A 15,486-nucleotide genomic window follows, 5' to 3' on the forward strand; every position below is an offset into this window, starting at 1 on the left:
AACTAAGGGGAGACCCCAGAAAGACAGTTTGAATGTGTCTCAATCCCTCCCAGGTACTTACACATCTAGCATGTGGCAGAAAGCAGCCACCTCTTCGTCCCTCTCCTCGGAGACCTCAAACAGCTCATAGCCATTAGCTAAGGAGTGCGGTCGGGAGGCAACCTGGCACGGAAAGAGAGCAAGAGATGCAGGGATAGTAGCAAGAAGGCTCATGCAAACAGCAGCCAATGGAGTGGAAGGGCCCCAATTTCCCACTCCGCTGAGCTCATTTCCAAGTCACTGTGGGATGCTTCTTACTCCCTCCCCCCCCCCGCCTCCCGTAACACGCATAGGCCATGTCTTCACTGCAGTCTACCCTCGAGTTGGGCGACCAAGACACGGTTCCGCTCCCTTTCGCTGGCTCCAGTTGTGAGAGATGCAAAGATTTCTGGGTGTGCAGCCCAGGGTTCATAGCACCACAGCTCACTTGGTCGCTCTGGGCTTGCTTTCGCTGCGCATTGTGGGACAGCTTGGCCGGCCCCATGAGGGCAGGGTGACCAGATAGCAAATGTGAAAAATCGGGACGGGGGTGGGGGGGTAATAGGAACCTATATAAGAAAAAGCCTCAAACATTGGGCCTGTCCCTATAAAATCGGGACATCTGGTCATCCTACAGGAGGGATTGTGGGCAAAAGTGGTAGAGGCCTGGGAAATTCATCAGCCAGCCAGACACAAGCTGGTGTGGTGTTACCACCACTGTTGTTGGAGACTGTTCCTCTCTGAGCATTGCTATTACAAACAGCAGAGAGGGGCTAACACATTTAATGGAAATTCCTAGGGATTTCTCCTTTGACTAGGGAGCAAGGTAAGATGCAGCATGTGGAGAAGGAGTACAGTAATTAGAGCGGGTTGAAATGTTTTCATTGTATTTTTTTTTTAAAATGGCTTTCCAACCAAAATTAAAGTTTCTACACAAATTTTTCATTTGCACTGAAATTCTGGGTATTTTACCAGTAAAAAAGTATTCTCCCACCCCATCCCTTTTTCCCCTGGTCAGCCCTGATTTTCCAGTGGAAACAAAAGTGACCAGGGGAGGAGGGGAACTGAAACACTGAAACTAAAAATAAGTTTCCGTTTTTGTTTTGCTGAAAAACGGACAAAAATTCAGCAACATTTTTTGAATAAAATTAACACTTTCAATTTTATTTACAATTTTTGTGGGAAATGTTGCATTTTCTGACCAGCTCTAACAGTGATGAACTGCAGAACTCATTGCTTCTGGATATAAATGAAGGCAAAGAACTAAAATAGTTTAAAAAGAAAGGATCTGAGTTTTATGGTAGCCTTTCAACCCTCATGCTTCAGGGTATAAACCAGCCACTAACAGATGGGGTCAGCAAAATACTTCTCCTAAGGACAGGTGGTTCCATAAATGTCCATTATGGGGTTTCATGTGCCCTCTTCTGAAGCAGCTGTGCTGGCCACTGTCACAGAGGAGATATGGGTTACCAACTTTCTACTCACACAAAACTCAACATCCTTGCCCCGCCCCCTTCCTCCGAGGCCCCACCCCCCACTCACTCCATCTCCCCTCCCACTGTCGCTTGCTCTCCCCACCCTCACTTACTTGCTCATTTTCACGGGGCTGGCTCAGAGGGCTGGGGTGCGGGGTGGAGTGAGGGCTCTGGCTTGGGATGCAGGCTCTGGGGTGGGGCCAGAAATGAGGAGTTCAGGGTGCAGGAGGGGGCTCCAGGCTAAGACAGTGGGTTGGGATGTGGTAGGGGGTGAGGGCTCTCACTGGGGGTGTGGGCTCTGCGGTGGGGCCCGGTTTGGGGGGTTTGGAATGCAGGAGGGTGCTCTGGGCTGGGACCATGGGGTTCCGAGGGTGAGAGGGGGATCAGGGCTGGAGCCGGGGGTTGGGGTTGGGTGAGGGCTCCGCCTGGGGGTGTGGGCTCTAGGGTGGGGCTGGGGATGAGAGGTTTGGGGTGCAGGAGGGTGCTACAGGCTGGGACCAAGGGATTTGGAGGGTGAGAGGGGATCAGGGTTGGGGCAGGGGTGTGGGGTGTGGGCTCCGCCTGGGGGTGTGGCTCTAGAGTGGGGCTGGGGATGAGAGGTTTGGAGTGCTGGAAGGGGATCAGGGCTGGGGCACAGGGTGGGGTCTGAGGGCTCTGGCTGGGGTGTGGGCTCTGGGGTGGGGTTGGGGGGATTGGGGTGCAGGAGGGTGCTCCAGACTGGGACCTAGGGGTTTGGAGGGCAGGAGGGGGATCAGGGCTGGGGCAGCGGGTTGAGGCATGGGAGGGGGTGAGGGTGCAGGTTCTGGGCGGCATTTACCTTAGGCAGCTCCCAAAAGCAGCGGCATGTTCCCTCTCCAGCTCCTATGTGGAGGTGCGGCCAGGCAGCTCTGCATGCTGCCCCGTCCACAAGTGTCGTCACACAGCTCCCATTGGCTGCAGTTCCCAGCCAATGGGAGGTGCGGAGCCAGCGCTTGGGGTGGGGGCAGTGTGTGGAGCCCCCTGGCTGCCCCTATGCCTAGGAGCTAGAGGGAGGATATGCTGCTGCTTCCAGGAGCCACGTGGACGCACGGCAGTCAGGGAGCCTGCCTTAGCCTTGCTGTGCTGCCAACCGGACTTTTAACAGCCCAGTCAGCAGTGCTGACCAGAGCCGCCAGGGTCCCTTTTCGACTGGGCATTCCAGTCGAAAACCAGACACCTGGCAACCCTAGATGAAATATCAAGCTAAGTAGTCCACTGATCTGATCTGATCTGGCCATTCTGCCTCTCTGCCATACAAAGTTTTGGTGTCACTCTTAGCACCAGTCGAGTGATGGCACACAGATGACATGGAGAGGATGTATGCACTTCCTTTGGTGATGCCCAAAGGCTGGGCGTATGAGGGACAGCATAGCTACGCTGCTGAGACCGGGTTTATACTTTGGAGGTTAACAGAAGGGGCTATGAAATGTGCTCACATACACGTATAGTCTAGGGGCAAAGTGGAGCAAGAAATGGAGTCAGGACTCTTGGATTCTATCCCTGACACTAAATTGGGTCCAGCATTTAGGGTGGATTTTCAAATGTGCCTGTTAGTCTCGGGTGCCCAGCTGGAGACACATTGGCCTGACTTGAAGAGGTGCTAAGCTACATGCAGGTGCCCATCACCTCTGAAAATCTCCCATGTCGGGCATCCAAAACCTGAGGGCACTTGAAAATTTAGGCTTCTAGGCCTTGGCCAAGCTCACACAGTGAGTCAGTGGCTGAGCTGAGCAGGGAAGCCAGGAGCTCAGGAATAGGGCGACCAGGCAGCAAGTGTGAAAAATCGGGACGGGGTGGGGGTAATAGGAGTCTCTATAAGAAAAAGACCCAAAAATCGGGACTGTCCTTATAAAATCGGGACATCTGGTCACCCTACTCAGGAATGCCAGTCTTTCAGTTTTGCTATAAGACTATGCTCCCACCAGCAGGCTTTGGAGCTGCTCAGCTGGAGGATGCTAGAGAAATGCCGAATGTTATTACTACTGAACACACAGGGCATCTCCTACATGGAGTGTAATACGGGTTATGTAGCTAACGCACAAGAGGCTAAATCCTCAGACCTCATAAATGCCCCTGTGTGTTACTGGATCAGCACAGAGGGGATTAAAAGCTGCCTTTCCTTAGGGGAATCTTCAGCTGGCATAGGACCAGCACCCCAGTACTCCTGGCCGGCGGATGGAGATGTTCTCTGCTGGCATAAGTTAGAACAGTTCTCAGGCTACCCTCACTTGTGCTGCGGGGCAGTTTAGTCTCCAGCAGCACAGCAGCCTGGGAAAGAGCGAGTTGGCTGGCACAAAGCCACCTATGTCCCCCCAAGTGCCATAGAGCCTTGGGCTTGGCTTCACACTTCAGGTATAAGCCTATGAAGCAAGCAGTTCATCCCACCCAGTGTAGCATTCACTGTACTGGTGCAAGTGGCTACACAATTAGTTTCACAGACGTGTTAATACAAAGACAGAGAAGGGGAAGAGAATCAGAGTCACAGCAACTAGAGATGGAAAAGCTCTGGCAGGTCCCATCTGACCAGTGCAGAACAGTTCCTCATGGAGCATTTTCAGCACAACGGCTAGTCATAGATTCATGAGTACAAGGCCAGAAAGGACCACTGTGATCATCTAGTCTGCCCTCCTGTATAACACAGGCCAGAGAACTGCCCCAGAATCATTCCTTTGAACCAGAGCAGATCTTTTCGTCTACTTGTAAAAGAGCCAAGCAAAGAGGCTTCCACTGCTATCCTAGTGGTGACTATTCCACAGGCCCATATTAGTATTTGTACTACTGTAAAGCCTAGCAGCCCCAAGAGCAGAGCCCCTTTACGCTAGGCGCTGTACATACGCATAGTAAGAGACAGTCCTTACTTTCAAGAGCCTGTCATCTAAACAGACAAGATGGGGAATGAGGCAATGTGACTTGCCCAGCGTGATGCAGCAAGGCAGAGGCAGGAATAGACCACAAATAGCCCGGTGCCCTCCCATCTGGACTACGTGGCCTCTCCGTAGAAATAAAGCACATTCAAACATCAAAAGCTAACGAAGAAACGTCCTGGTGCTTCGAACCATGAAACAAGAGGAACATCCCCCAAAGGGGTTTCCATTCCAGCATGGGCCCCCATTCCCCTATCACCTGTTTCAAATCTCTCTCCCCTCTCCCTCCTGAATGCCAGCTGGGCATGCAGCAGCCTGCCGAGTGCCACGCTCAGTCTCGCGCCGTGCGTGCGTGTGCGCAATGGGTCTCAGAGCCTCGCTCGCTCTTCCTGAGCAGACAATGGGCCCACTGTCAGAGCAATTAACCCACCGAATAGCGAAAGGGAGGGAGAGAAAGGGGGAGAACACAACCGCTGCTAAAGACTATTTTAATGCTCTTTCATGATTAGTTTCTGGCTCTGATTAAACAGAGGGTGACTTACATAACCCCCACCAGCGGCCTCCAGCTGCATCTTTCACTGACCGAGGAGAGGGGGTCCTGCAGGACTTAAGAGGGAAGGCGTCTTCACTTGTATTTATATCCCTCCGGTCCTGGAGGCATGGTCCTCTGCATCACATCCGAGAAGGATCCTCACCGCCCTCCCCCCCCACATTCCCGGATTAGCTGCTGATACCATGTGCTGGGGTGTGGAGGGGATATCCCCAGCCACAGAGACTTGGGAGGAAATGTGCTGCAGCCCCCTTTCCAGCAGGAATCCTGCGAGGACAACACCGGGAAGGGCCCGGGAATATATATATTTTAAAGGGGATGGCAGGGGAAGAAAGCAAGGTTGGATCCAAAGGATATTTTGGTACCCTCCTCCGCCCCAGCAGGAAAGCAGTCACACTGATGCTTACAAGGAGACTCCAGTCTCTTTCCTGAGGATCTTGTGACATTTCACAAGCTGTTAGCCTCGCTACCGGGAAGAGCAGATAGAACAGTCAGGGCTGGAGACGCAGATCCTGCCTGGCTGGGGAAGGCTTTTGCTGGACACCACTTTTAGCTTGGACTTTCCCCCGGACCTTATAAATAGCACAAAGAGTTGTAATCTCCAGGGCTGCAGTTCAAGGAAGCACATGGACGCCTGTGTCACAACGACCAGCAGCAATGTATGGGCAGTGCCAAAGTGCCCTGGCCAGAAACTTTGTTTGTTGGGGTAGCAACCCAAATCAATAGGGATAGATTCCCAAATGATCCTGGGCAGATTTTAAAAGGCATCATAGGTCTGAGTGCTAGAGACCTGCAGCTGAGTCTTAAAATCAAGGTCCTGAATGCTGGTGGTCAATGGCCCGTCAAGGCCCCATGGCAATTTTGCAGCAATAAGGATCCCGGCATTCTGCGACGAAAGGTTTAGCATCACTGGGCATGGTGTACCTGCGGGAGGGGGGATGGGGAGAGCAGGTGCAGATGAGGGGAAAGGGCTCTCAGAGCTCCCTAGACCAGTGCTTGTCAAACTGGCATGCGGAGCAGTTTGCTCAGGGTCTGCACAGACCCAGCTGATCACAAGGTGCCAACTCCTCTTCCTTCATTCCAGCTGCCATAAGTACAGGAAACACTTCTCCCCTATTGCTTTCTGATGCCAGCAATGGCTGTAGTTGCCCCAGGGAAGTTATGCAAGTGTGAATGGCAGGGGAAGTGGGTGACTGGAGGGGAGGGAATCATGAGACCACCTCTTGCTTTAGCTACAGCTCACACTAGGGAAGAGTTTGAGAATCCTTGCCTAGCCCCACAAATTCACTTGGTGGCTGTGGCCACACCCAGAACTGCCCAGTGAGGCCCAGATGTTGCCGGAGCTGCAAGGAGAGAGGGAATCGGTGCTTGGGAAGAGGGGAATGTGCACGAGGTCTCTAGCATCCGGGCGGATCGTTTCATAGCAATATCACAACCAGCTGCTGACTGGGCTGTCACGGGATTTGCATTTCTTCTCCCCTGCTGCCTCAAGAGGCTGATTTCCTCACTCTGATCTACCCTCCGGAAGGGTTAAGGCCACAGCCTCATGATCCAACACCTCCTGGGCAATGTGTTTTCAGGAAGGGGATCCTACTGACGCCCCCAGGGAAAGGGGCCAGAGCCAGTGCACAGACATCCTTAATAAAGATGCATAAACAACACATTGGGCAACACAGAATGACACAGGGAGCCAGAGTCAAGCTGCTTTCCCTACAGTAGTCAGAGGACAAAGGGAGGGGAGAGAGAGAGACACACACAGATTATTTGCATGCAGAGGGAAGCCTGAGGAGGTCAGGCTGTCTCTGTGCAAGGCCACATCCCAGCTCCTCTGGTATGCATCACTTCCCTGGCTCTTGCTGCCTCGCAGTCATTACATCTGCGCCCTGGCCATCTATTCTAGTAGACCATCCTCCAGCAGCAGGCCTGGCCTCAGCTGTGCGTAGTGCTAGTTCACAGACACGCCATGAGCCTTGCCCTGCCGAGCCAGCACCCGCTTCCCCCACTGACCCCTGCAAATGGAGCCCTATCAAATCCTTCGGGTCTTGGACTCCTCTTCACCTCCTGCCCTGCCCCGTCCCTACAGTATGGGGGTCTACTCGCCAAATCTCAATTCTGTTGTGCTCTCTCCAGTTCTTCCAGCAAGGCCTCCCTCACTCACCTGAACATGGTCCAGCCCCCATCTATGGTGGTGGTGGAAGTGGTGAGGGCTCTCTACGGGTGTGTCTACACTGGGCACTAAGCCAGGCTTGAGACCAAGCCCACCTTCCGTCCGCACACAGATCAGTCTGACTAACATTCGCAAGCACTCATTTTGCATTGTGGATGCAGGTCAATTCACAGATCCGAGTCAGAAGTGGTGCAGTATGGATGTGTTTGCGCAGCTGAGACTCAGGTCCAGCAATTGTCAACACAGGTTTACAGTGCAGTGTGTACTCTCAAACATGCTTGGAAACACTGAGTCCACAAGCATGGGTCCTTAGACCCAGGTTTACAATGCAGTGAAGACAACCCTGTAAGGCTGCTAATGGAGGTGTAACCCACTCCTAATTGAATCCTAGAGGTCAAGCTTAGAAAGGGCAGTTGTGAATGGGTAGGAGCAGCCTAGGATTGGGATGGGGTTCACACCTGCTTCTCTCAGCCCAGCCTCTAAGGAGAAAGCCAAAAACCTCTTACCGGATCCACGGAGATCCTGCGGTTCTTGTTGGGTGCCATGTTCTTCCGGTTGCCGAACTTAGAGATGTAGGTCCTGGGAGGGACTTGGGGTGGCATGGTCTTGCTCCGAGCCACTGGCTTTCCAGTGGTCTCCTTCTCAAAGATGCTCCTGCCTTCCTTCCAGCCCCAGGTGGCCTCTCTCAGCAGATCCGTGTCATAGGTGGACTTCAGGTTGAGGCGGGTGATGGCATCATTGATGCCGTCATAGTCCATGGTGCCATAGGGGTCTTCCTCCGAAATCCTGCGAGCCAGCAGCTTTCCATCGGACAGCTCGTGGGCTGAGGAGAACATGTTGATGTCTCTGGGCTGAGGTCCTTTGTAGGACAGTGAGGAGCTTTTGAGGGAAGAGTGATTCACCTCAGAGGAGTTCCAGATGGAGAGGCGAGGGGGCAGCGGGGGAGGGGAGAGCTTCTTGGGGGAGCCATCTTGGCCCGAGGTCCCATTGAGTGGCTCGCTGAGGAAGTCTTCCCCCGAGCCATCAAAGATGTACAGGTAGTCACTGGCGAGAGGGCCCTTCAGCCAAGGCTGGTTCTCCAGCTCTGGTGGCGGGACAGATGAGGTAGAGTTGTTGGTGCCAGGAGCTCTCGAGCTCTCTTGAACCGAGAGGGAGTTGTAGTTGAGGGTGGGGTCCGAGCCAGAGAGACCTCGCATTAATTTGATGCTGTGGCAGTCGTTCCTGACAGCGGGTTTGTTGTAATCCAGAGCCGGGTCATCCCAGGAAATGAGGGAGCGGTCATTGTTTTGCTTGGCCTGACTCTCCTCCTTGTCCTGCCTCAGGCGGGACAGAGCATCATACTCCATCTGCAGGGCTTCAGCCAGAGCCAGCTCCTTCGGGCTGATCCCCACTGACTCCAAAGACTTCCAGTGCTCTCCATTGCCTCTGGTCGCAGACATCTCTCAGGGGAACAAGTGCCAGGGACCAGCTGCTACTTCCTGCTGGGCTCAGGGGTTAGGAACAAAGACATACTGCACCATCAGTGACCTGCAGGAGAGAGCAACAAAGATAGGGTCAGCATACCAGCACACTGGCTACTGCTTCACTGAAGGCTTAGCTATAATAAGGATGTTGCTTTTATATAGAGCCTGACTTTCGGAAGTACTGAGCACCCACAACTCTGATCAGAGACAATGGGACAGCCTGGTACCCAGCACTTCTGGAAATCCAGCCCTTGTTGTCCTGGAACCTATAGCGTTCTTCTGCCCCGTGGCAGTAAGGGAATGAAGCAGAATCTCAGGATTACTCAATGGCACTCACTTCCCCTTGCCTCCCAAAGTGCTGTCCAAATTAACCGATCCCACAAACCGTAGCAGTGATTTTAGACAGAGGGATTGCTGAGTGGAGGAGAGATCTAATGCATTCTAACCCTCGAACACTGTGAGTTCAAAACTTTGACTCAGACAGAAGTATTATTGGTTATCCACTGCAAACGGATTTCCATCTCTGCTGCGAGCTCCTTGGGGCAGGATCGGTCCATGACTCTGCACAGTGCCTGGCACGATGCAGCCCTGATCTCAGGCTGTGTGTTATTACATTGTGATAGCTCTCTTGATGCAAAATTCTAGGGTGGGGACAAGGCACAGGTAGCTTTTATCTCACTGAAGGTAGCTGAGGCCAATTCCAGATGGAGGGGATAGGGGTGATCTCAACTAGCTACATCGAGGTAAAAACTATCAGAGCCCGATCTCCATTACCTTGATGTAAAAACACACCTTTTGTGCAGTGAAAAATTGGCCCCCATGCGCTCCCTCCATACAAATAATGAAATGGCTGAGGAGAAGGCTACCTGAGCATCTTAGATAATCCCGGATCTCCCACAGTTACAGAAACCCACTACAATGGAAGGGAAACGTAACAAGGCCACTGGAGATTCTGGGTTGGCGGGGTTTCTATTAGTCATTATAATCAATGTACAACTTGGGCCTGAATTTCCCCTGCTTCACCCTGTACATTGCTACCAAGTCACAATGGCCACTCAGGGAATCCTGTCTTGCAACTTTAGACTTAAGCTAAACCCTTCGGCCTGGGGGAAATCTCATGGCTGAGATTGTTCAAAACCACCTGTGGGATACGGACACTCAGTTCCCAATTGTATTAATGGGAACTGGGCATCCACTTTTTTTTAAGGGCAGGTTGAATGATCTCAGCTCGTTGGCTCCGTATTGGCTGGAATGCACCTAGCACACTTGCGGTGCTCTATGTTAACCGAGACTAATCAAAGCCAATAGCTAGTGCAGGCTGCTCCCAAGCGTGCTGAGCAGTTTGCATGACACGCTCCTTGGATCGCAGAGCCTTGAAAACACAATTTACTTTCCCAAGTTCAGATGTGAAAGAAGGAGGTGAAGGGGAGGGGGGCGGGGGGAGGCAGATGCAAAACACCTTCCTCCTTCTTGGCCCCAGCCCAAAACATCTAAACCACAGTGACCACAGAACTCTATAGCGCAGAGCCAGATTCCCCTTTTCTGATGCCCTGGAACTCCGCTCTCAGAAGTGCAGACCGCTGAGGTCTCTGCCGGCCAACACGCCGACATTGCTCAGAGGAAGGATATTTCACCTCCTCTTCCTTTCTTAGCAAAATAAATAACTACATGGATGTTAAACAGCAGAATGGAGCGAGACCAAACCTCGGGAGACACAGGCGTCCGGCTTTTTTAATCGCTGGAGCTGACGGCCAGCTCAGCATTTTCATTTCTCCAGTTGAGAGAGTCTAGTTCTTCATTTTCGTAAGGGAAAAGGCGGAGGATCATTAACAGAGAGACTGCCATGAAATAGAGCTGTTCTTTATCCACACACTCACAGCTCTGCAAGGAACAGCATTTGCGGGTAGGTTAGTAAAGTTTTAAAAAGGGAGAGTTGGATATTTTCCCCTTTATCCTGATTTCTGGGGCATGTGGAGAAGCAACTGAGAGAGAGAGAGAGAGAGTGTGTGTGTGTGTGTGTGTGTGTGCGCGCGCCCACACAACTTCTACTGGATGGAATCAGAGATGTTCATTTGTGGGTCATAAGCCTTATACTGCTGTTAGCTAACAGAGATTCTCCTTTTGTGGAAGCAGTAGGGGCCTGTACTTTTGGAACAGGAGATCTAAGCTCTGTCCCCACTGCCTCCACGAAGGTGTACCGTACATGGACAATTAGGACCTGTTACACTATTTTGTCAGGGATTATAGGAAACCATGTCACAGAAAGCTCTGGGCCTCTGAATGAGTCATTCTAGCTAATAAAATCCGTGCACATCGTATGTCCCTTTCCATGCTGGGATGCCACATGGCTAACCATCGCTTTTATGGCTGGGTGTGCCAGTGAGTCACAGGATGGTCACTCCGCACCCCACCCAATGGGAACTTGATATTTGGATGGTAACATGGGACGGGCACGTTCTGATGGGAGAGCATTCCCCTGTGTGTCACCCTGTCCTTGCCACCCCACCCCACCCAAGTTCCGAGGACATGTCGATGGGACCACTGGAAGGTGCAGGTGCTCATTATGGGGTGAGAGAGCACTGCAAGTCATTTGAAAAGAGAACAATCCCTGACCACTTTGGAGACAGACAGACAGCTTCTTATTGCAATGTGCCCATCAGAAGCCTGGGAACAATACTGAGTTTTCATTCTACATCATTGTCATCCAAGTTTTACTACATCCCATTTCTCCTGTGTATAAATTGGCCCCCAATGTACCACCACAGCAATGAGTTTCATTTTGGAGGTGCTAATTAGCCAGCATAGGGAACATAGCACCTACAGCTTCCCCAGTTGCAAGCCCAGCAGGTCCCCATCTCCAAATCCATGGTTCCATAGTATGGGAGACACTTTCTCACAACTACATACCCCATAGGGTTGATGTTTTGCTCCCTGGATCTCCTCAGGGTCAGGAGGAAAAATTTTCTTGAAAATCTCATTGCAGCGTAATTCAGTAAAATCAAATACTGGAGGCTCCACTTCAGAGGGCAAAGGCCTGTTCCGTGCACCTGCACATAAAAACGTACATGCAGTTCCACGCACACACACATCAGGCAACAGAGCCGGCAGGCAGGCAGGGCATTAGGCACCTGAGCCACGTGCAATCGTGCTAATTGCATGCACATTTCTTGCACCCGGACCTCAGCTTTGCATTGCTGCAAATGTGGCCCACCCTCTGAAAGAGAAGCATCATGGAGTCACAGTGTCAGTTCGTTTCAGGCTGACGGGGTTTCTAGGAGGAATAGAAGCCCAGTTCTCCTTTCACTTCCAGTAGGTGTAACCCCATTGACTTCAGTGGAGTTACTCACTGAGAGAATCAGGCTCAAGGGATCCAACGTTCCAGTGCAGGATGCCTTTCTCAATGAGAGGGGTCTGCTCTCAAGCCTCCTCCCCAATAGTCAACCAGAGCGCCACACACTTTAACAGGAACAGACTGCGTTGAGCAAAGGGGCTGGCTGCCATCTGCATCGGAAACAAAGTGACCATCGTTCTGTGGGTGCCAAGCTCTGGGCGTATGAATAGGAGGCAGTAACACAGCACCACTCCCTCTGCCCAGAGAAACCCGGCCAGCTAGCGATTAACAGCAATGGGAAGAGGGGGCCAAATGTCAGCAGGAGACAAACCCAACGAAAAATATAAGGCAGAGACTGAAATGATCTCACACCCTGCGTCAGACGGGGAGGACGAGGTTAGGAGAGGTCTCCCTCTGGACGCCCCAGCGCAGCAGTGAAGTCACATCTTGGAAATTTCCCCTTAGAGCTCCTGAAAAGCAACCAGAGGTGGAGGAGGGGAAATCTGGCAATGCCTGCGACCATATGCCAAAGGTATCAAGGATACTTGGGAGCAGTCCGGGGATATAGTCTGAATTTCAGGCGCTGCAAACTCTGGTCAGGGGGAAGCTTGGAATGAAGAGAGCTGCAGCAAAGCAAGTGGAATGGGTGTGGGGGTGCGGGGAGAACCTGTCCTGGTGGCAGTTCAGTGTAGTCTGCGCTGTCCTAGGAGGCAGGCAGGTGCACCGAGATGAGAGAAGAGAAAGAGAGAAGAGCTATAAAGAGAGGGAGAAAGAAAAGAAAGAGCGTGTGCACACTCACAGGTAAAATACACACACATACACACACACCCCCTCGTTCCCCTTCCTGGACCCGGCTTCTCAGTGCCCTGCGACTGACACGGACAGAGCAAAGCAGCTTCCTGGGCATGTGCTGAAGCCTTCTCTGGGTGGCAGACAAGCCTGCCCTGTCCCCACAAGATTCCTTGCTGTGGTTAGTGACGCTCTGGCAGGATTTCCACTGAGTTATTGGTGGCCGGCCGGCATCGCACTGAGGGCTAGGCTGACCCTGGTTGGCCAGGCTTCCCTGTGGCCTAAACAAAGAAACCCACAGACGCACGACTACAGCACGAGAGGCTTCAGCAACGCTGTGAAGCTCTGCCTGGGCTGCTGTTCACTGATAACTCCTGCTGTGGGGAGAGCTAAGGGGTGCCGAGAGGCGGTCAGCCACCGCAGGTGTCATTTATCCAGACTGTAGGTACTGCAAGCCTCCCTAACATGTGGGGCCTGTCGTGTGCGGCTCAGCCCTGAATCAGAATAGGGTGACCCGATAACAAGTGTGAAACATCGGGACAGGGGGTGGGAGGGAGGGTAATGGGAGCCCATATAAAAAAAGCCCCAAATATTGGGACTGTCCCTATAAAATTGGGACATCTGGTCACCCTACACCGGAATGACCCCCTCAGGGTGTCAGAGATGAGTTCAGTCACCACAGCCTGCCCAGGCTTTGGTGCCTCTGCTGAGACGATGGGGTTGGCTTTTCTGAGGTGGGCACCTGTCCACTGAGAACTGGACCAAGACCTGCCATTCTCATTCCCTATACAACCATCAGAGGGAAATGACTTTTGGTCACCACCAACCTGAGCTTGATTCAGACCAGTGACAGAGGACTGAAGGGCTCTATATCTCCTTCCCACCCAGCCCCCCACAAGTCAGCCAGAATGAATTAGTCTGCAGGCAGCTGTCACAGCCTATTCTTCCTGCCTGCGGTAACGCCGTGGCACAGAAGAGGTGTATCAAAGTCAGATGGGTAACGAGAACCGATGACAACAGCGCTATTGAAACCCCAACACCTTTGCCAGCGTGGGAGTGGGCCGCCCAGGCGAAGCGAGCTAGTCAGTGACATAGAGCAAGGCACCACCTGCTCCTGACTGAGGGCTTGTTTCCTGACACACAGGCACTAGATTATCCCATCGCTGCATGTGTTTCAGAGAACTTGTTTGTTCCCTCTGCCACCCACGTGCCAGAGTCCTTTCTTCCCATAACGTGCTGCTGAGCGCAGTGCTGCTCAGACATTTTCTGTCTTATTGTTTTTAAATGGAAAATGGCTTTTCCACAAAACAAATGTTCACTATGAAAATGTTCCATTTCTGTCGCCAATTTGCGGGGGGCGGGAGAGGGGTTGTCGAAAAACCGAAATCACAGATTCCTAGATGCCAAGGTCAGCAGGGACCATTGTGGTCATCTAATCTGACCTCCTGTAGGACACAGGCCAGAGAACTGCCCCACAATAATCCCTAGAGCAGAACTTTTAGAAAAACCTCCAATCTTGATTTAAAAATTGCCGGCGAGGGAGAATCCAGCACAACTCTTTGTAAATTGTTTCAGGGGTTAATTACTCTCCCCGTTTAAAATGTACGCCTTATTTCCAGTCTGAACTTGTCTAACTTCCATTTCCCGCCACCGGCTCATGTTATACTTTCCTCTGCTAGATGGAAAAGCCCATTAAAAAATATTTGTTCCCCAGGCAGGTATTTATAGACTAATCAAGTCACTCCTTAAACCTTCTTTTTGTTAACCCAAACTGACTGAGCGCTCTGAGTCTATCATTCTAAGGTGGGTTTTCTAATCCTATAACCATTCTCATGGCTCTTCTCTGACCCCTCCCATTTATCAAGCCCCTTCTTCAATTGTGGGCACCAGAGCTGGACACAGGAGTCCAGCCACTGTTGTACCACTGCCAGCTCCTGAGTCCAGGGCCGGCTCCAGACCCCAGCACGCCAAGCGCGCACTTGGGGCAGCATTTTGCCGGGAGGGCAGCAGGCGGCTCCGGCAGACCTTCCGCAGTCATGCCTGCGGATGCTCCACCGGAGCCGTGGGACCAGCGGACCCTCTGCAGGCACGTCTGCAAGAGGTCCCCCGGAGCCGTGGGACCGGCTACCGCCAGGCATCCCCCGCGGTGTGCCGCCGTGCTTGGGGCGGCCAAATTCCTAGAGCCGCCCCTGCCTGAGTCCTGAACATTCTGGGGCTTTGGCAACTGAAACGTGTTCAATTTTATAGCGAAGAACAATTCGGTATTTGGGTGAAAACCTGAAAAAAATGCCAAGAAAACTGTTGACCAAAAAAAGTCTGTTTTGTCCCTGTTTTTCACAGGAAAAAACATCGTCCCCGCCAACTGTAGTTGAACAGTTCTGAAACAATAAGTGGGCCAGGCACAGAAGTGTCAGATGAGCAGCCAGGAATCTGGATGCTGATCTGAATAAGAGATGGGCAGAACTCCATCAGCTTTCACTAGCAATTGTACCCTGGGTGAGTGGGGAGGTAAAGGAACCATCGTAACTGGCGTGTAGCAGAGAAGGAGATGTTACACTATCAGGAGTGCCTCATTTGTGCCAGGGGCTGATCCCCGGCACCACTAGGCTTGGCAGTTCAGAGTCCCGGCACCTCTGGGCTTGCAGCATCGGTTATAAATGTAAAAAAATGACTTGAGCCCCAGCACCTAATTGCTTGAGCCCTGGCACCTCTTTTGTTACAAATTAAGCAGACTACAGGTAGTCTCTTCATGCACATTAGTTGTACTGCTGTCAGGTAAGAGCTCCTGGAGGACGAGCATGATCTCATTAC

The 15,486-nt window shown here is 52.2% G+C and overlaps 1 protein-coding gene across 3 annotated transcripts in view; it reads right to left on the bottom strand.

Moving 5' to 3' along the window:
- The window catches only part of PIK3C2B (phosphatidylinositol-4-phosphate 3-kinase catalytic subunit type 2 beta), a 79,604-nt gene that overhangs the window by 46,617 nt on the left and 17,501 nt on the right, over positions 1-15,486 (bottom strand). Inside the window, exons 1-3 of one of the 3 annotated variants that reach the window (XM_039535594.1) lie at positions 11,463-11,582; positions 7,599-8,619; positions 62-162 (exon numbers count right to left, since the gene is read on the bottom strand). In XM_039535594.1, the coding sequence (XP_039391528.1) occupies positions 62-162; positions 7,599-8,531 (1,034 nt within the window). In that variant the 5' untranslated portion in view covers positions 8,532-8,619; positions 11,463-11,582. Of the gene's footprint in view, positions 1-61; positions 163-4,917; positions 4,975-7,598; positions 8,620-11,462; positions 11,583-15,486 lie in introns of those variants that run through there. The other 2 variants (XM_039535593.1, XM_039535595.1) reach the window with 2 other exon arrangements.

This window comes from Mauremys reevesii, linkage group 4, assembly GCF_016161935.1.
Source record: "Mauremys reevesii isolate NIE-2019 linkage group 4, ASM1616193v1, whole genome shotgun sequence".
Classification (NCBI taxonomy): domain Eukaryota; kingdom Metazoa; phylum Chordata; order Testudines; family Geoemydidae; genus Mauremys; species Mauremys reevesii.